Here is a 20930-nt window from a genome sequence, read left to right as displayed (position 1 = left end):
TCATGTTAATATTCCTGGTAAAAAAAGAAAACAAAAGGAAACCATGCAGAATTTACAGCAACAGGAGCCTTTTTATGATCTCCCAGTTGCAGCTTGGGTAAGTCCACTAATTTTGGTGGAGTGATTCCTGATTTACTCTGGTATAAATGAGATCTTTATCAAATTTGGAAATTTTTATTGTTATTCATATTTAATATTCACATTATAGTGTCAATTTTGGGATCCCATTGTATTAGGCACTATACAAACCATCTAGGGCCATCTTCTCCTTTGAGCTACCTATACAACAAAATATTTTCTGTTTAAGTATTTGTTTTTCAAAAGTAGTTGTTCATATTGATACTCTTAGAAGATTAGTATGTATACTAAAAACTCATGGGCTCTGGTTAGTCTCATAATATAACTTTGAAAGACATTTGAGACTGGTATTTTCTTCCCCAGTTTGGTATCATTCCAGCTATTCCAGGGAAATTATTTCCCCCATTCTTCTCATGCTATTAAATGTCATGATGTTGCAAGTAACACTGGCCCCAGTTCAGAAAACATATGAACACTTGCTTAAGCCCAGTCCCTATTTAGGATAACATTAAAGCACAGGTTTAAAGCTGAGCCAATGAGGAAGTCCCTTGATATAAACATGTTAACCGAACTGTTTAAATTAACTTAATTAAGTTTTGTACAGACAAGTGAGCATGTGAGAGATAAAAAGCAACAGATAAAATGCAGGTTTAGGAATGGTAGTCTCAAGAAGGGAGGCAGATCTAGTGAGGCAAGGCTATGAGAGACTCTTACATGGCACACACAATCATTAAACACATATGAATTAAGGGGACACTAGGGTCAATTTAATCTAAAAATTTTGACTTGGAGCATATGAAGTTTTACAGAACCTACAATCAACAGATCTAAGCACTCCCCTGCAGTGTTTCCCCAGCACTATTCTACTGGATTTGTAGTAGTATACAAGGCCTCCTGTGAAAATCACATGGTGACATTTACATGAGCTATTTGGTCCTTACTTGATAACTACCTTCATTACCATGGAAGGATTACACCTAAAAGACTAGCAACCATTTACCTCTGGGAAGAAAGTTCTAAGAGCAAAATGTTTGTAGTCAAGGAAGGGAACAGTTCCAAAACTATCCATCACATCTGATTGATCCATCTGTAGCTCTGCAAATCCTGAAATAACAACCCCCTGGAATGTTAGTTTTGATAACGCAAAATTATCTTCACAATTACAGCTTTCAATGTGACCCTGAAAAGATGTTCTTAAAAACAGTTCTAAGACTTGATGCATTATTTTTCTAGTTGAATCTCTGTGGGATGGAAAACATTGATTGGATGCAGTTTTTTTTTTAACTTCAATTTTGCTGAAGTAAATTGTTACATGCAATGCTATTAGCTTCTAGAATTAGCTCCTACTGCACACCAACATTATCAAGAAACTCTGATATTCACATTCCAAACTATTCTATTTCTGTTTAATGAAGCCTATGAAACAAAATATTTAAAAAATGTGAGTCTCTTCATGGCACTTTAATTTCAGAAATGATATGCTTATTAAACAAAAGAAAGCTGTGCAGACCTACCATCACGTATTTTTTTCCGAATTTCACATTCTAACAGTTCAATTTGTTGACTCAGTTTACGGGTTAACTGTTTGGATTTGTACCTAGTTACTATGATTGCCACTAAAAAAAATGGAAAGAAAATTGTATTAGATATTTAATATAGAAATAAGATGAACAAATCTGCTTTATATACCAATACTAACAATAAAATGAAAATGAGTGTAAGAAAAAAAAGGATCTCTAGTAACAATCTTCTGTATTAATTATTATTAATATTATTAATTTCCATTTTAGTAGCACAGAGGAGTCCTAGTCATGGACCGGGCCTCAGGAGTAAAGCCCTGTAACTGCACCTGCTCTGTACTCCTGACACCTTAACAAACCAGTGAGGCTTCCTGACAGACTACTCTCTCTGACTAGCTGAGGAAGCCAGCAGGCCAGTTCTTAAACTCTGGAGCAGCAGTAGCTCTGCTCCTGCTCTGCTCCTCCACAGATCCAGCCTAGACATTGCCCTGTACCCAACCTTGTTACTGTCCTGTCCCATCCTTGCTCCTGCCTCAGAAACAGCCCTACTCCTGCCTTCCCTGACATCTGGTAAGTTGGATCCGACCCTCAGCACTGACTCCTGACTCCAACTCTGTCTCAACCCTAGTCTCTGGCATTCGGACTCTGACTTGGGTTCTGACCTTCGGCCCTGGTTACAGATTATAATCCTTTCTCAACCGTTGGCTCTGGCTTTCAGACTCTGACCACCAGGCCTGATTCCCGTTCTGAACACAAGGCCTGACTCCTGCTCCGACAACTAGGCTCGACTGCTTAAAACACAGTCCGCTGACAATAGTATCCCATTGTGCAAGGCACTCTTTAATAACACATTCCTTTTATTTAGATCTCAGAATTATCAGGCTGACTTTCTTTTAACAGATAAGACACTCAAATCTGCATGCTAAGCAGCAGCATCTGACAGACGGTGGAATAAAACTCTTCAAACTTGACTGATTTTACAAGCAAGAGAAATATTTTAAGTTGGCATGTGCATTTCCAAATTGCTTAGTTAACACTTGTGAGAGAGGAGAGGCATTGACAAGGGTAGCAGTAAAGGCTGAGGCCTGGTCTACACTACGCGTTTAAACCGATTTTAGCAGTGTTAAACCAATTTAACGCTGTACCTGTCCACACTATGAGGCCCTTTATATCGATATAAAGGGCTCTTTAAATAGGTTTCTGTACTCCTCTGCAAAGAGAGGAGTAGCGCTAAAATCGATATTACCATATCGGATTAGGGTTAGTGTGGCCGCAAATCGACGATATTGGCCTCCGGGCGCTATCCCGCAGTGCACCACTGTGACCGCTCTGGACAGCAATCTCAACTCGGATGCAGTGGCCAGGTAAACAGGAAAAGCCCTGCGAACTTTTGAATTTCATTTCCTGTTTGCCCAGCGTGGAGCTCTGATCAGCGTGGGTGGTGATGCAGTCCCAAATCCAAAAAGAGCTCCAGCATGGACCGTACAGGAGATACTGGATCTGATCGCTGTAAGGGGAGACAAATCTGTTCTATCAGAGCTCCGTTACAGAAGACGAAATGCCAAAGCATTTGAAAAAAATCTCCAGGCTTCACAGTGCTGCATGACAAGCGTAACGGAAAGCCAAAGAATCAAATGGACGCTCATGGAGGGAGGGAGGGGGTACTGAGGACTCCAGCTATCCCACAGTCCACAGCAGTCTCCGAAAAATATTTACATTCTTGGCTGAGCTCCCATGCCTGTAGATTCAAACACATTGTCCGGCATGGTTCAGGGTATAGCTCGACAATTTACTCCCTCCCCCCCATGTGAAAGAAAAGGGAAAGAAATCATTTCTTGACTTCTTTCAGTGTCACCCCATGTCTACTGAATGCTGTTGGTAGACGCGATGCTGCGGTAGTGAAGAGCAGTATCCGCTCCTCTCCCCTTCCCGGTGGCAGATGGTGCAGTAGGACTGCTAGCCGTCCTTGTCATGAGCCCGTGAGTGCTCCTGGCTGGCCTCAGGTGAGGCTGGCCAGGGGTGCCTGGGTAAAAATAGGAATGATTCCCGGTCATTCCCAGTAGATGGTACAGAACGGCTGGTAACCGTCTTCATCATAGCAACTAGGGGCTGAGCTCCATCAGCCCCCTCCCTTTCCTGTGTAAAGAAAAGATTCTGTACTGCCTGGACTGTCATAGCAGCGGGATGCTGGGCTCCTCTCCCCTACACCGCTTAATGTTCTGCCTGTACTGTCATAGCAGCAGGAGGCTGCCTCCACCTCATTTTATCTCACTAACAAGACACAGTTTCTTATTCCTGCATTCTTTATGACTTCATCACACAAATGGGGGGACACTGCCACGGTAGCCCAGGAAGGTTGGGGAGGAGGGAAGCAATGGGTGGGGTTGTTGCAGGGGCAACCCCCATGAATGGCACGCAGCTCGTCATTTCTGCGGGATCTGACATGGAGCAGCTGTGCTCTCTGATACACTGCTTCTCTAGTACACTTGCCACATATTCTAGGCAGGACTGACTCTATTTTTAGATACATAAAGGAGGGATTGACTAGGGGCATCATTCTCATTTTTGCCTTTGAGCCCCCGGCCAACCTCAGCCAGGGGCACTCATGATAGCAGCAGACAGTACAGAATGAAAGATAACCGTCATCTCGTTGCCAATTTACAATGGCAGCAGACGGTACAGAATGACTGATAACCATCTCTGCTATCATGCAAAACCAATGAATGCTGCTGTGTAGCGCTGCAGTATCGCCTCTGTCAGCGGCATCAGGTAGACATATGGTGACAGTAAAAAAAAAAGCTGAATGGGCTCCATGGTTGCCATGCTATGGCGTCTGCCAGGACAATCCAGGGAAAAAGGACGCGAAATGATTGTCTGCTGTTGCTTTCCCAGTGGAAGGAATGAGTGACGACATTTACCCAGAACCACCCGCGACAATGATTTTTGCCCCATCAGGCACTGGGATCTCAACCCAGAATTCCAAGGGGCGGGGGAGATTGCGGGAACTATGGGGTAGCTACGGAATAGCTACCCACAGTGCAACGCTCCAGAAATCGATGCTAGCCTAGGACCATGGACGCACACCACCGAATTAATGTGCTTAGTGTGGCCGCATGCACTCGACTTTATACAATCTGTTTTACAAAACCGGTTTACGTAAAATCGGAATAATCCCGTAGTGTAGACGTACCCTGAGACATGCCTCTCACTACAAAACATGATGGAGTAAAAATAAGGCAGAATTAAAATAATGAAAAGAATGGGTGAGAAATAAACACCTGACCAAACTAACTACAATTAATTAAACTCATGAATCATCTAAAATGGGATGATCACAAGCATTGTTTGATGATAAGCAACTGTGCTGGAGACACTCACCCTTGAGAAGCTTTGTTTTGACAACTGGGAAGGCGCTAACTTGTGATGTAGGAATGTAGGCCCAGATCACCATAGGTATATAGCCACCCAACTCCCACTGATTTCAATGAGATTTAGGCACCTAAAGACATTTGAGGATCTGGGCTGTAGTTCCTAGATCTTGCATGGCCACCTGGTGCATTTCCTGGAAGAACTGGCTACTGAGACAGCTTTGTTACATCTTGTAGTCTGTGATGATGAACTTTGCCACCAGAGCAAAATAATCTACTTAGCTGTTCCCAATTGAATCTGGGAAAAATATCAGACTTTCTGTTATCATCCTGGACAATCCCAGATACTTTTAAGATATACACAGTAATGATCTCTTTCAGCAAATCAAATTACAGGGTAATGCATAACAGTACTTACCAACAATTACACCCAGTAATAAGATAGGGAGCAAAGTCAGAACGTACAAATACTTGTGCGATGATTTCTTTTGAACTTCCTGTGAAAAGTTTCCTAATGTGACCTAACGGAAAAATAGACAGCTGTATTAGTGGAATGTAGCTACTCTAGTCCATGTTTGCAGAAGATCATGTTCAGTGGATAAAGCAGCTGGTCTCTTCAGCTGAAGTGATGAACCTTGACTAGGTAAATCATTGGGAAGGAAGAAGCAGTTTGGAAAAACATATATGAACTGATCCAAACATAACATTTACCATATCTTATGTTAAACCAAAAGAACAAAACTGTGCTGTGTGAAAAATGTAAAACTACTGGCAATGAGCCAAATGCTGCCATCACTTATATTTCAGACTATCCACATTGAAATTAATGTGGTGTAAGCAAAGGCAGATTTTGGCCTCAAACCAGCCAAATATCTGCACTCACCAGAATCACTGCAAACAAAAATGTTGCCATTTTCAAGAGAGTAAAAACAAGTTTTCAGAGACAAAAACTGCTCTTTTCACTACAGATGTCTACCCTGATTAGAAGAAAGACAAATGTAAGGCTCAAGTCAACACCAAAGAAAACCAACATTTCTGATAGAGGCCTTGCACCGAACCTAGGTCATTTCCTTGCCCTTAGCTAGGCTCACACTTCTGTAGCCCAGCCCCTGGATTACCTCCTCACCCTCCATGGGGAATTACTTCAGCCAATGGAGCTTCACAGTTACAACCAACCACACCCTGAAGGTGGCACAGATGGCACAGCTGCAAAGCATGCATCCTGCCCTCATCTGCATTGGTTCTGCTCCAAGGAGGTTGAGAGGAGCAGCACTTAGTCCCTTGAACTCCTCATAAGACACTGTGCTAGCTCACAGGCCTTGAAGTTTTCATATAGCTTATCAGCTACACATGGACAAATCTTGCAAGTTCACCTAAACCTGAGCATGAGAAGCATCACAGTAAGACAACCTGGCTGTGAAATATTTTAGGTAAGATATGTTATAATGCTATTTCACTCTTTAATTATAAAGGAGATCCATGATCAGCTAATTAACATTGTAGGACCTATTTTATAAGCATAAAAACCAAACAATGTTAAATTACTATGGAAAGAATTTTTACTCACCCAAACTTCCACAGTGGATAACTCAATCTTGCCTGGTTTTTTCCTTTTGACTTTGCACAGTATAGTAGTATGATCTGGGGTTTTGGTAATATTTTGAACGCTGAAGATTATAGGTTCCAAACGTATATCATTCATCATGTGAGTGAGAGTAACGCCGATCTCATTTTCAGAAATATCTAAGATGTCATTTTTTTTCTGAAGAGAACAAATTTGAAATGGGAAACTATTATTAAATGTGGTAAAACTTAAAACTATCATATGTGAATTTTTGTTTTTTAAAAACTTACATATAATTTTAATTCCAGATGTGGGTCCATCTCAGTATGCAGTTGATAGTCAATAAATATAGGGTCAGGACAATATTGTAATTTAATACAAGGTATAAGGATATTTTCCACTTTTAGTGACACATTAACAATTTTACACCCTTTTGAAAGGCTAACATCTGGTGTTAGGAAACTACATGGAGAAGTACTTCCAGGACATCCAGAGACCTAGGAAAAAAACAGCAAAACTCTCAGTGCTGAAGTTCTTCAAGGTACATACAGTAAGAAACTGAGGCACTTAATAGCACTTTTAAATCCTGCTGACATCACATGGGAAACTGATAAACCTTCTATTTAAGAGAAATACTTTGTGTACTATATCTGAAGTAGTTTCTGTATTGGTCATTTTTGTTCTTTTAAGCACCAATCATAGCACCAGCCGTGCACTCTTCTAAGGCTGTATCTGTGGTGGTGATGGAGAGGGTTGCTGGAATGCAAGGCCTTTCAGGAAGTGAAGAAACAGAAAAATCAGAGGGAGAATCCTTAGAACTTTAAGGCTTTGGAGAACTATGCATGGGAATTAACTATTTCAGACCTTGACTGCAAATATTTAAACACATACACAATTTTACTGATACGAGTAGTCCCATTTAATTCAATGGGACTACTCACGTGAGTAAAGTTAAGCATGTGCTTAAGCTTTTGAAAGAGCTTAAGAACAAAAATGATTCCTTTAAAAACACATATTTTGTTATTGCAAAGGAGTTCAAGACTTACAGTAAATTTTAATCTCTCGTCATCTGAAATAATGACACTGTCTGTCACATTAAAATTTCTCCCAAAGAGGGTTATTTTGCGACCGCCACTATAAAAAAAAAATTAAAAAATCGAGGGGTTAATGATAGTTTTTCCCCACAAATAAAGACATATCTTGTTTTTCCTGTTTACATTTCAAATGTTTTATTCAAGAAGGAACTACCAGCGACAGTGTATAACGGTTTGCCTTGGTAACAGTAGATAAAATAAATATAAGTTGCAGAGCTAGGTAATTTATATGACTGACTTTTCAGTTATACAAAGTTACATTGAAAGTACTTTCAAAGATATAATATAGTTACATGCCTCTTTCATGGTGCAAATCCTGTTTTCTCACGAGAGATCCAATGCAAGCCCCAAATGATCTAATAATCTACAGGGATATATTACTTCTCAGTTAGTCATACATTTTCTTCTATTCAAGCAGCAACAATGCATTTGCTTGTATTAACCAAAATTGTGCTCACTAAGGGCTAGCGCCAGAGCATAAGGCAAAGATCTACCTTGAGCAAAGAGCATCACATTGTTTTAATGCTCCTGGAGCAATCTAGGACTATGTACAATTCCCATTGTCTTTTAGTAGGAGCCGAAGGTGTAGAGCATCTCACAGGACGCATTTTGCACTTTGGCCCAAAGACAAGTCAGTGGGGGTATTTCATACATATTACTCAAGGAAGGGGAATTTTCATTTTACTTTCAGTTCACTTCGTTTTTTTTAAAAGATACTTTTAACGTCAAGGAGAAACTCTGCAGCTAGTCTTGAAGGGAAAATTCACAATGTATGGCCAAAATAAATTATGGGGGAAAATCAAAATATGTTTGTGGTATCCGGGCACTTTCATTCCAGAACTCAGTTTAGTACCAAGGTTTATTTTTCATTTCTTATTAAGGAGCATTAAAAATAGTTTTGTACTTTTCCACAAATGTATCTTTTTTTTTTTAAGTTACAGTGATCATCTTTGCACATGAAATATTGCTTCAGTTCAATTCACTGGGCTAAATTCTTCCCTGCCATACACCCAAATAGGTTATAGCGGTGATTAATTGGATTATTGGATCAGAACCTTATCTTGTGTAAATGAGTACAGCTTCACTGAAATCCAGTACAGGCATCCCAATTTATACCAGCCAGTTAAGTTTTCTAATATTAACATAATATGACTAAGCTTTATTAAATCTATAAAAAATAAAACATAAAACAAAAATGTATTACCTAGCCCAAGTGATGTTTGGCTCCATTTTAGTACATGATGGCTCAGAGACATAATATACTGTGATTGGTGGTGAACATTTACGCCCATTGGCCTTTATGCATACACTCTTGGCCTCTTTGCGTCTAGGTGGGAGAGAGAATCTCACGTGTGTGTCATTTAGCACCTTGCTGACTTGTATGCTGGAGGAGAAAGAAAAACAGTGAAGATGTTTTTGCAGCATTTTAACTAGGTCAGAGACACTCAAGCTGTGACTTTAGAGCAGTGGTCTCCAAACTTTTCTGATCATGCTCCCCTATCAGTAAAAATTTTTGAGCAGGCATCCTTGCTGCGCCACAGGCCTGGCTCTACCATTTTTGCCATTCCAAGCAGAAAAAAAAAGGGTGCTCAGACTCCTGCCTAAACTGCCAACGTGGCGCTCCTCCTGCCGTGCACCTTAGAGCCCGAAGTGAAGATCCTGTAGAATCCCTGGGTCTGATCATGGAATGCAGTCCAAGTAGTACTAAACAAACTGACAGAAGCCCCAATCATCTCTGCATGTTACTGCAGGCAGGTCATAAACTGAAGAGACAGAGAGAGGAGAAAAGACTCCCAGAAAGAAGTTACTCACTTTGTGCAGTAACGATGGTTTTTTGAGATGTGAGTCCCTATGGGTGCTCCACTGTAGGTGTGTCTGAGTCCTTGTGCTGCTGGTTGGAGAACTTTTGTAGCTGTCTACCCTGTCCGCACATGTGCTGCTCCTCACCTGCCATGAGGCTAGCCAGTAAGTGCGGGTGACCCTCCTCAGTTCCTTCTCTACCACAGAGTCAATGACAAAAACTCTGAAGTAGAGGGGAGGAAGGCGGGTCATGGAGCACCCAGAGGGACACACATCTCGAAGAACCATCACTACTGCACCAGGTGTGTAACCTCTTCCTCTTGTTCTTCAAGTACAGTCCCTATGAGTGCTCCACTGTAGATGACTCCTGAGCAGTGCCCACCATTGGAGGCAGGAACTTTTGGAGTCAAGTCTGATATGGATGATAGCACAGTAGCACCAAATTTGGCATCTGCAGCTGAATCCCTCAGGATGGCATAGTGTTCTGCAAAGTTATGTGCAGATGCCCAGGTTGCTGCTCTGCAGATTTCTGATATAGGGAAACTCTTGGAGAAGGCAACCAATGAGGAGATCGACCTTTTAGAATGTATGCATATTACAGGGTAAGGTATTACAATGAGCAGTTGGTAACAGAGTATAATACAGCGCGAGACCCACTTGGAAAGTCTCTGAGCCGAAATCGCTGTACCTTTTGATCTATCTACAACGGAGAGGAAGAGTCTCGGAGATTTTCTGAAGGCTCTAGTCCTGTGCAAATAGAAGGCCAAAGCTCTCCTCACATCAAACATATGAAGAATGGCTTCCCTATTATTCTGATGAGGTTTGGGATAAAAGGTTCGAAGCTGAATAAGCTGATTTACATGGAATGCGGAAGTCACCTTGGGAGTGAACTCTGGATATGGTCTAAAGTGTGACCTTAGGGATGCGCCATTGGAGCTGCTATTTCCCCTATCCTTCTTGAAGAGGTGATGGCTATGAGGAACACTGTCTTCATGGAAAGGTGAGTTAATGAGCAAGTGGCCATAGGCTCAAATGGTGGTCTACCTAGTACTTTTAGCACTAAGTTGAGATCCCATTGAGGAATGGGAAGTGTAGGTTGTGAGAAGAAGTTCATTATGCCCTTAAGAAACTTCTTTGTAGTTGGATGGGAGAAGACTGAGTAATCTTCTACCTGTTGGTGGAAGGTTGCAACTGCTGCTAAATGGACCGTTAGTGAACTAACGGAGAGTCACAATTTCTTGAAAGCCAACAGGTAGTCCAGGAATACCAGTAGGGTAGCTGTATAATGGATGACGCCTTTAGGTTGGTACCATATCTGGAATCTTTGCAAAAATGGAAAATAGGTACGACGAGTAGTTCCTTTACTACTGTGTAACAGCACCTCCTGTACCTCCTCAAAGCAAGATGTCTCCATGTGCTGGCACCATGAAGGAGCCATGCTTTGAGCTGGAAAACCCACAGACTGGGGATGGAGAGTGCATCTCTCATTCTGCAACAGGAGATAAGGTGTGACTGGAAGAGTCATTGGTGGATATAATGCCAGCTGTGACAGGTAAGGGTACCATGTCTGTCTGGGCCATATAGGAGCCATGTGCGAGCAATCAAGATGATGTTTCCTTTTCCTCCAGGAGCTGTAGGCAATGTCTGGCTATAATTTGGGGGATGGATTGTACTGTCTCTATCGACGAGGAGAGACTATGGAATCTGTGATGTGAGAGGAGAGCCTTCACCTGAACAGAATCGAGGTTGGCTCCTATGAATTCTAGCCTCTGTACATGTGTTAAGGTCTATAGGCCCAGTGTGGTCTGGGTGATTCATTGGGCCTCTGTGAAGGACCGTGCCCTGAGAAAGCAGTCATCCAGGTAAGGATAAATCAGGATGCCCTGAGAGTGTCAGTGGGCCGCCACTACCAAAAGGACCTTGGAGAATACCCTAGGAGTTGATGAGACGCTAAACAGGAGTACTCTATACTGGTAGTGGTCCTGGCCCAGCATGAATCTGAGGTAATGTCTGAGACTCAGTATGACAGAAATGTGGAGGTAGGCATCTTGAAAGTCAAGGGCTGAGAACCCATCTCCTTTATCTAATGCTGCAATAATCATTGATAGGATAACCATCTTGAATTTCTGTGCTTTGATGTATTTGTTGAGCGCTCTGAGGTTCAGTATGGGTCACCAACCTCTCTTTTTCTTTGGTATCAGGACGTAGCAAGAGTAGAAGCATTTGCCTCTGAGATGTACGGGCACAGGTTCTATGGCTCCTATGCTGAGAGATGGTTTACCTTTAAATGTAGTAGACTCTCAAGAGAAGGGTCTCTGAAGAGGGACAGGGAAGGATGTTTGGAAAGGGGGTAGAAGGAGAAATGAATGACATATCCATTCTGGACGATCTCCAGCACCCACTTGTCAGAGGTTATCTGTTCCCATGTGCTGTGGAATGAGGAGAGTTGATCTTGGAAGGGATGGGTGAGGTTTTCCAGTTTGAGATGGCGAGGAGAGTGTTCTATGGGCATCTCGACCAACCCGTTAAAATTGCCACTTCAAAGTGGAGGGCTGAGATAAAGTCAGCTGGGGTCCTGATTACTTTCACCTGTGGAACCTCAGCTTCTTCCTCTGTGGCTCATAAGATCTTTGTGATGGGTACTGAGATGCATATTGCGCTGATTGGGGCTTGAACGGTGGCATAGGACTGTACTTTCTTTTATAGATGGGAGTATAGATCTCAAGGGATTGAAGAGTTGTCTAAGAATCCTTCAGTGTGTGGAGAGACATGTTAGTCTTCTCTGGAAATAACTTTGTTTCCTCAAAAGGAAGATCCTCTACTGTGGTTTGGACTTCTCTAAGGAAGCTGGACAAATAAAGCCACAAAGCCCATCTCATCACAACAACTGTGGAAATTGATCATGCTGCTATGTCAGCCACATCTAACACAGACTGGAGGGACATCTTAGCCACTCGGTGGTTTTGAATTGGTCCTTATGAGAGTCAGGGAGTGGGTCAATAAAGGAACAGAGTATTGTGTAGTTCTGATAGTCATATTATGCTAATAAGGCTTGGTAGTTTGCCACATGGTACTGAAGGGTGGCAGATGAGTACACTTGCCTGCCAAACAGATCTATACGTTTCTGGTCCCATTCATAAGGAGTGAACTTAAACTAGAGCAATCAAACCTTAGCGTTAATGGCATCCACAATGATGGAATTGGGAGGCAAGTGGGGAAAAAAGAAATTCTGTGTCCTTTGCCAGCACGTAATACTTTTTATCCACCCTCTTGCCCATTGGCGGGACAGATGTTGGGGTCTGCCATATGACAGCCTCATTAATCGGGAGGGCCACTCTGGAGGAGGTGGAAGAATGTAAGATGTCCACCAGTTTGTGATGGGATTTTGTCACTTCTTCTTGTAATGATGTTTATAGGGCTTCTGCCATCTTCTGTGACATGTCCTGGAATAACTTGAAATCATCCGTCATCAATGGTGGTGGGGGTGATGGGGTGGATCACCATCTCGTCTGGTGAGGACAATGAGAGATGGGCTTGGGAGTGACTTCTTCCACCTCTGCCTCAATTTTTTCCCCTTGTCCTGGGGATTCAGAAGCCCTTCAAGCCACAGCTGAAGAAGGGTGTCTCCTTGCTTGTTGGTATGCCATGCTGGAGGCATGGAAGGTTTGCTGCCTCTGAGCCTGCCAAGAGTCCCAGTATGGCTATTATGGTGGGTAGGGGCCCAGCAGCTGGTAGCATGAATGGCCAAACCAGGGAGCCAGTGGATCAGGTGGTTGATACACCTGAAGCCCATCGTGAAATGGCCCGGTATGGCAAGTGAGAAGAGCATGGGGAACCCATGTCTTCCTTCTCACTTTCCAACTCAAATGATAATGGTGGTGCATGGCAAGGAGACCTCAGTGAACCCGGGGCTCCAGTACTAAGTAAGTGTGAATCCAGTGTGTTGGACACCAAAAGATCCATCACACACCAGAAATCAGGCAGTGCCGATGGTGTCAGTACTGGCAGTGATTGTCAGTGCCGAGCAGCTTGTACCGATGGAGTCAGGGATATGGACCTGGTCACAATGTCCGTCGGTGCCACGTGCACTGGAGTCAGTACTGGTGCAGATGTCCGTACTGATGGAGACTTCTCGGGGGTGGATCTTCTGTGTCTTTCACATTTCTGCAGTACTAGTGCTTCTCTGCCCATGCCCACTGGGTCCTTGGGCAGCCCAACTCGTTCTGTTGGCTTGGTACCATGTGTTCCCTAGGTACCAGTTTTCGCCAGCTTCTGTGCCATTGGTACTGATTATATTGATGGAGCCAGGGATTGTTTTTGGCTCGGTGGGCTCGCTACGGGGACTCACAAATCTCTTAGTGGTCCTGTGAATGGCTAATCTCTCTGGGTTCACTTCCCTATGACATAGAAAGTTGCTCTGAGCATTCCCGCTGGGATTCTGGGCGTTGAAGGGCTGACTCCATGAGCAGGAGTTTAAGCCTTAACTCATTCTTTCCTGGACCTGGGCTTCAGTTGTTGGGGCACAAGTTACACTTTTGTGGAATGTGCTTTTCCCTCAGGCAATGTCCGACAGTTACTGGGGTAGATTCCTTGCAACGGAGGCACTAAACAAATTTGGTAGGAGGCAAACTCTTTCTTCTTCATTTTTCTTTCTTCTTACAAATTTTTTTTAGGCAAGGCCAAATAAAATGCAAACAAGGAAACAAAGAAAAAAAGACTTCAAGGTAAGCTACAATTAGCACATCTAAAGGGAGTTATTAATCCATGGAAGGACTGCTTTAGCTATGTCTCTAGCCAAGGGTGATTGAGAAGGAACTGAGGAAGGTCACCCGTGCATGCTGGCTAGCCTCATGGCAGGCAAGGAGCAACACATGCGCAGGCAGGACGGACTGCTACCAAAGTTCTCTGATCAGCAGCGCAGGGACAGAGACACACCTACAGTGAAGCACCCATAGAGATACTACTTGAAGAAGAAGGGGTAGGAGGAGAAGGCAGATAGTCAGCTGAATGAAGTATCTGTGTGCCACAAACACTGCAATGTGGCTATTTGATGAAGTTGTGTAAAGCAATGTCAGGTTTCACTTGCACAATTAGCGTGCATCTCTCTGTGCCTCTGAAGTGACTCTTCAAGATTGAGTATCATTAATCGAGGGTAATCTAGTCTATTTCACTAAGGGTTACACTGTGCAATTGTTATTCACATTGGTGAACAGGCACTTACACAAACAGTCCCACTGAGCACTGCACAGTCTATGCACTCAGTTGTCATAGAAGTCTCCAGTACAGACAGAGTTCTGAAGCATGGTTGGGATTTGTTGGGGTGGGTCAAAACATGGCTGAGGCACTCCTATGCCCCAACTATTTTCTGCCTGCTGCAAAGCCCAGAGGGGCAATGGCACCTGAGTGTGAGATAGGGGAGCCTTCAGAACATCCCTTACTAGTACCAAGGGCTGAACCAGGGTCACTCTGGCAGCCCCAGGATTCAAAATCAGATGTGCCCCTCCCACCTACCCACATCATCCCTGAGCTGTGCACTAATGCAGGGCTATATTTCCTCCATTGTTTTCAGTGGGAGTTGAGAGCCAGAGCACCTTACCGGATGTGTTCAGCACCTGGCTAATTAAGGGGTCATTAATGTAAATAAGGGCCACATTTTGCCCTTGACTGTAAGTCAATGAGAACTGCATACTTGTCTGTGTATCTAAAGGCAAAATTTAGCTCTGGGGTATGTGTGTAATTTTCACTCTGCTAAAAATACAAACATAAATATTTGTATTATTTGGACTCACTTGTCTTGTTTGCAGCTACTGGTTCCAGTCAACACCACTGTAATGTTTGATGCTTCTGTAAAGTTTGCTCCTTTGATTATCACGTCTCTTTTACCTAACACTGATATCCATAAAGGTTCTATGGAAATATTGCAGATAGGCTATTGGAAACAAAACAAAACCTGGTTAAAAAAACCCAAGCTATTGAAAAAAATGAACATTGAGCTTATGCATTTAAAATATTTTTTAATGAATCAGAATTCATCTTTCCTGTTAATTGTAACATATTTGAATCCGATCCTGAGAGGTGCTGAAACCACAACTCTTTTTCAAGTCTTCTAATTTTAGCAGTGTTAATGTTTGCATTTCTACTACCAACAAGAAGTGCAATCTAACATATTGATAGATATGTATCACAGAAATCAACTTTAAAATGCAGCTTTATATGTTACTGTTCCACAATTCAGAAAAAGCACAACCTGAAACAATACCTATGATCACTATAACTGAAAGAGTTCAGAGAAACAAATTGTAACTCTAGCCAACGTCTTGAAAACGGTATGGCTGGCTAGAATTCTAGAATGAAAAGACAAGAAAGCTAGTTTACTGGACACTTTTTAAAGACTTACACAGGTTTTTGAATACTATACAGCCACATTTCAAGAGAAAGTAATTTACATGTGCATCTTCCTGTGTATAAAAATGACACTATGTGTGGTGATGTCCCAATAGTTAGCCAGTAATGTTTTAAAGAAACATGGCCAATTTTAATAGTCACATTTCTTTCTGGACTTCTTATTTTTACTTACGATTGTTAAAAAAATAACATGTTATTTCAGTTTGTTTATTAGATGCATTTGACACCAGAGTGCGTGTAGTTGGTTTAGCTCTTTCCACTGTATTACAATCAGTCTCCTCTCTGCGCATTATTCACCCAACAAGGGTGAGAAAAAAATATCTAAAAATACAGGAAGGTCTGACTCTAAAACCACAGATTAGTTGGGGCCTTCAAGGGTAAATGATTTTTAACAATTTTTTAAAAGCTAGTTCCATTACAAGTTAAAAATGACCCTTTAGGATTTCGAGTTTTGTGATTATCCAGATTTTTAATGAGTTTGTTTGTGGGCAGACCCATTAACACACTCCTTTGCCCGGTTTAGAGCTTGGTTCAGCATGGCTGCTGAAATATCAAAAGCTTCTCCCATATGTTCTCCAGCTCATTTTATGCATGTATGTCAAGAAAACATTGCTAATTTATTCTGTGACAGCACACTGTGTTCATCATGATTTGCTGCTTCTCCTTTCTACTCTCAGAGCAGTGTCATTCACACCAGTGTTTCCTCTAATTTTTTATATCCATGTGCAGAATGAATTTTGTTATGTGCACCAAAACGAAGGTGATGAATTTTGTTATGTGCACCCCTTCATATTGGTGCACATAACACAATTCATGTGGTGGGGGTGGGGCCGAGGGATTTGAAGCGTGGAAGGGGGCTCAGGGCTGGGGCAGAGGGTTGGGATGGGGGGCAGGGGTGAGGGCTCTGGCTGGGGGTGAAGGCTCTGGCCTGGGGCCGGGGATGAGGGGTTTGGGGTACAGGAGGGAGCTCAGGGCTGGGGCAGAGGGTTGGGGTTTGGGGGACGTGAGGGCCCTGGCTGGGGATGCAAGCTCTGAGGTGGGGCTAGGGATAGGGGTTCAGGATGCAGGAGTGGGCTCAGGGCTGGGGCAGAGGGTTGAGTGCAGGGGGTGAGGGCTCCGGCTAGGGGTGAAGGCTCTGGGATGGGGCTGGAGATGAAGGGTTTGGGAGGGAGATCAGTGCTGGGGCAGAGGGCTGGGGTGCAGGCTCTGGTGTAGGGCCAGGGATGAGGGGTTTGGGGTGCAGGCTGCCCAGGGGCTGCAGTGGGGAGAGAGGACTCCCCCCAGCCCTCTCTCCCCACTGCAGCTCAGGGCCGGGGGACAGATGCCTCTCCCTGGCTGTGGCAGTTCCAGCGGGGCTGGAATGGGGCGAGGGAGGGGCTCCTCTCCCCAGGCCATGGCAAGTCCAGGGCAGGTCAATGCTGGGGCTGGCACGGAGGGGTGCATCTCTCCATTGCGGCAGCTCCTCACTTGGGCTGGCGGGGAGGGGCGCCTCTCCTTGCCACAGCCCTGAGGCCCCGCGCAGGGCTTAACAGCGGCCGCGCAGCTTAAAGGGAATGTAGATTCACACCTCTAATGTTAAAAGAATTCAAGGTTGCTTAAGCCCCAAATTTGAACTACTTATGCTCTCTCTATATGATCTTATGGTTACAAAGCTAGCTACTCCTCTGTCCTCTCTGTGCGTGAACCCCTCAGGTCTCAGGATTCTCTCATAGACTGAGTCCTGGGCTACAGTACCCTATGGATGCATCATGCTTACCCAGCAGGTCTGACTGGGTTCTGCACCTGTGATTCTTTCCTTCGGGAGCCGTGACAAATAGATTATGGTAAGGGCCCTACCAAATTCACAGCCATGAAAAACACATCATGGACCATGAAATCTGGTCTTTTGTGTGCTTTTACCCCATACTATATAGATTTCATGGGGGAGACCAGCGTTTCTCAAATTGGGGGTCCTGACCCAAAAGGGAGTTGCAGGGGGGAGAGGGGTCGCAAGTTATTTTAGTGGGGTTGCAGTATTGCTACCCTTACTTCTGTGCTGCCTTCAGAGCTGGGCGGCCGGAGAGTTGCAGCTGTTGGCCAAGTGCCCAGCTCTGAAGGCAGCAGCCTGCCAGCAGCAGCACAGAAGCAAAGGTGGCAATACCATACCATGCCACCCTTACTTCTGCACTGCTGCTGGTGGTGGCTCTGCCTTTACAGTTGGGATCCCAGCCAGCAGCCACTGCTCTCCAGCTGCCCAGCCCTGAAGGCAGCGCCACTGCCAGCAGCAGAGCAGAAGTAAGGGGAGCAGTACTGCAACCCCCCCACCACAATAACCTTACAACCACCCACAACTCCTTTTTGGGTCAGGATCCCTACAATTACAACACTGTGAAATTTCAGATTTAAATAGCTGAGATCCTGAAATTTACCATTTTTTTTAACCCTATGACTGTGAAATTGACCAAAATGGACTGTGAATTTGGTAGGGCCCTAATTAGGGTGACCCAAAACAGCCTTCTTAAAACAACAGTATTGTTTATTTAACCATAGGCATAAGGCATAACATAAGAGAAAACCAATTTAAAAACAACAAAAGGTCTACATGTGCTACTTTGCCCAGAGTCTATCCATCCTTCTGATGAGGACCCCAACAGATCTAACTTCTCCCAGAATCACACTTGACAGGCTCTGCATTCTCAGTCTTAAAAACCTGACTCCTGAGGGAGCATGTGGCTTTTTAAACCCTCTTGGATCCTGTGATCCCCTCTCCCCACAGGAACCAACTCCCTCCCAGGGACACCTGTTTGGCAGGCCAAATGGGATTTAGTTGGGAATTGGTCCTGCTTTGAGCAGGGGATTTGACTAGATGACCTCCTGAGGTCCCTTCCAACCCTGATATTCTATGATTCTATGATTCTAAGTCAGAGTATCTAAATGAACAGCTCTTGCACTGTCTCTCAAGACTTTGCTGGATCCACCTCCTGCTTCCTGGGTGCATTTCCTGACAATACTGCTTTTGAATTAACTCGGTATATGCATACAGTAAACATGCCAATAACATAGACAACACACAATGTTCAAAATTTCAGACAACTCCAAATCCATCATAGATGTTTATAAAAAGTAACTGCCCAAACCCTCTGTTAGGGCAGAGTTAAGGTTACCTATTGGTGCCTCATGCCCATACAGAATATCAAGTTCAGCACACTAAGATCTCTGATGATCAGGAAACGAAGAGTTAAGATAAATGCCACCCCTCCCCCACTGCAATGCAATCTTAACTGTGCCCCCATGTAGCTGGCAATTGTTTAGTAGGAGTGATGCCATAATAAGTAGACGCAAAGAGTAGCTAAGAGAATGAGCCACCGTTTTTGTGCTGTGGTTAGTTCCAGATCTGAATTGCAGCATTTACTGCATGCATTCCAGCTATGTTCACTGTGTCATGTCTAGTTGTGCTGAAAGGCTGTGGGATTAGTTGGGGAAGTCTGGTATAGCCATTACTGTGTAGGAGGAGAGGTGTACATGAGGTGTCAGGTATGCCTCATTTCAGCATTGAGTTTCATAGGTTGTGTCAGGAGCAGTGAACAGGGGTCTTCTTGTCACAGAGATTGTTAGAAGTCCAGAGGCATACATGACCGTGATCCTCAGGGCTAAGTGAAGGCAATGTCTCAGAGGAAATCCTGAAGGCCAGGGAGAAGGAATGGGAACATTTAGAAAGTGTGGGCTGGTTTGTGCGGAACAGGCTCAATGTTTGGGCATAGGTAGCTCTTGTCTGCTACACCTGACATAAACCCAAGTTTTGACTTAGCAAGGAGAAGGTATTAGACTTTGCCCGACAGTGCCCATATGCTCTGTTTCCAGAGAGTTCTGCAGTGTCAGTAGGGATAGAGCGCTACTATGCATGTTATTGCTGTGCTGAAAGGTCACTCTAAAAGAGCAGGTAAGGTTGTGTTGAGGGGTGGTATAAACCTTAATTCTGCATTTCCCGGTTTTCTGAAATTTAAGTTTGCATTACATTAATTCTTCATTTCATGGGGTTCCAGAGATTTTAATGTAGCTGAACTCGATGTTCTGGAAGAAATGCAACTTTTTTTTGGGTGGGGTGGGGGTGGGAGAGGTGTGTGTGTTCATTCTGTTTCAATAACAATTTATCAGCTTCTCCATTTACCACAGCCCAGCTCTTCCTCTCCACTGCCTCTGACTCCTTGGCCACAGAATGCACTGGCTGTATACTACCGCCTTCACTGCCTCTATAAAGTCTCCTTGTCTCCTTTATCTCTGCCAGTCCAGCACAGCCAGGTCCTTCCTAAATAAATTATTATTTATTTGAAAGAATGAAAGGCATTTGTTTACTCTAAACATTAATTGTTCTAATTGTTCCTATGGAGGGCTTAGCATCAGTAAGTGTGTGTGGTGGGGGGGTGAGGGCAGCACGAGTTGAAGAGCAGGGCAGAGGATGCAAGTACTAACACTGAGTCACCAGGGACATGTTTTGAAGGGGGGACAGGAATTGGGGGTATAGATGTGAGGAGGTTTGGGGGACAGGGCTGAAGACTACCCTAAATCCCCCAAGACATAGCTCTGCTCCCTCCACTTCTCTCCTACACTGCTCTGAGCTCCCCTAGTGAGGAAGGGTGAGCCTGGAGCCCCTTCCCCACTGCTGGAGGCATCATGGAGGGTGGGAGTCCCTTGATCAAGGAGCACTGAAGGGAAGAGAAGCCTCTAAGCTCCTCCCTTGGCCTCGTAGACCAGCCATGGGAGGAATTTTTGAGGGATGGGGATTGTTGTAGGGCAGGGGGTGGGAGTGGGGGAGGTCACCGATGGCTCCACTTCCCTTCCCCTCCAAGTATGTCACTGGAGTGGAAGGTACCCAACTTTCCTCCATTATGACTCTGGTCTGTCAGTGCTTCTGAGCTCCCAGAAGGCAACAGCCCTTTTGAAGATGACCTCTTATTCATCAAGTATATGTAGAAAAATGATATTTCTAGAAACCCAGTTTTTCATCAAAGCTCTGGTTATTGGACTGGCTCTTTAACCACAGTATCTGGATAACTCCTTATATTAATATAGGTTGTCATCTATGGGTGGCATGGCCACTGAGTAGCTGAGCCAGAGCACAGCC

The 20930-nt window shown here is 44.0% G+C and overlaps 1 protein-coding gene across 1 annotated transcript in view; it reads right to left on the bottom strand.

Moving 5' to 3' along the window:
• PLXNC1 (plexin C1) overlaps nt 1–20930 on the bottom strand; it is a 94958-nt gene that overhangs the window by 33787 nt on the left and 40241 nt on the right. Inside the window, exons 10-17 of the mRNA XM_050934170.1 lie at nt 15214–15353; nt 8829–9008; nt 7577–7664; nt 6821–7027; nt 6534–6728; nt 5385–5487; nt 1593–1694; nt 1079–1182 (exon numbers count right to left, since the gene is read on the bottom strand). Coding sequence (XP_050790127.1) covers nt 1079–1182; nt 1593–1694; nt 5385–5487; nt 6534–6728; nt 6821–7027; nt 7577–7664; nt 8829–9008; nt 15214–15353 — 1119 coding nt within the window. The remainder of the gene's footprint in view (nt 1–1078; nt 1183–1592; nt 1695–5384; nt 5488–6533; nt 6729–6820; nt 7028–7576; nt 7665–8828; nt 9009–15213; nt 15354–20930) is intronic.

Source organism: Gopherus flavomarginatus, chromosome 1 (genome assembly GCF_025201925.1).
Source record: "Gopherus flavomarginatus isolate rGopFla2 chromosome 1, rGopFla2.mat.asm, whole genome shotgun sequence".
In the NCBI taxonomy this organism is placed as follows: Eukaryota; Metazoa; Chordata; order Testudines; family Testudinidae; genus Gopherus; species Gopherus flavomarginatus.
Note: the sequence above shows the minus strand (reverse complement) of the source record. Positions and strands in the feature narration are given on the sequence as shown.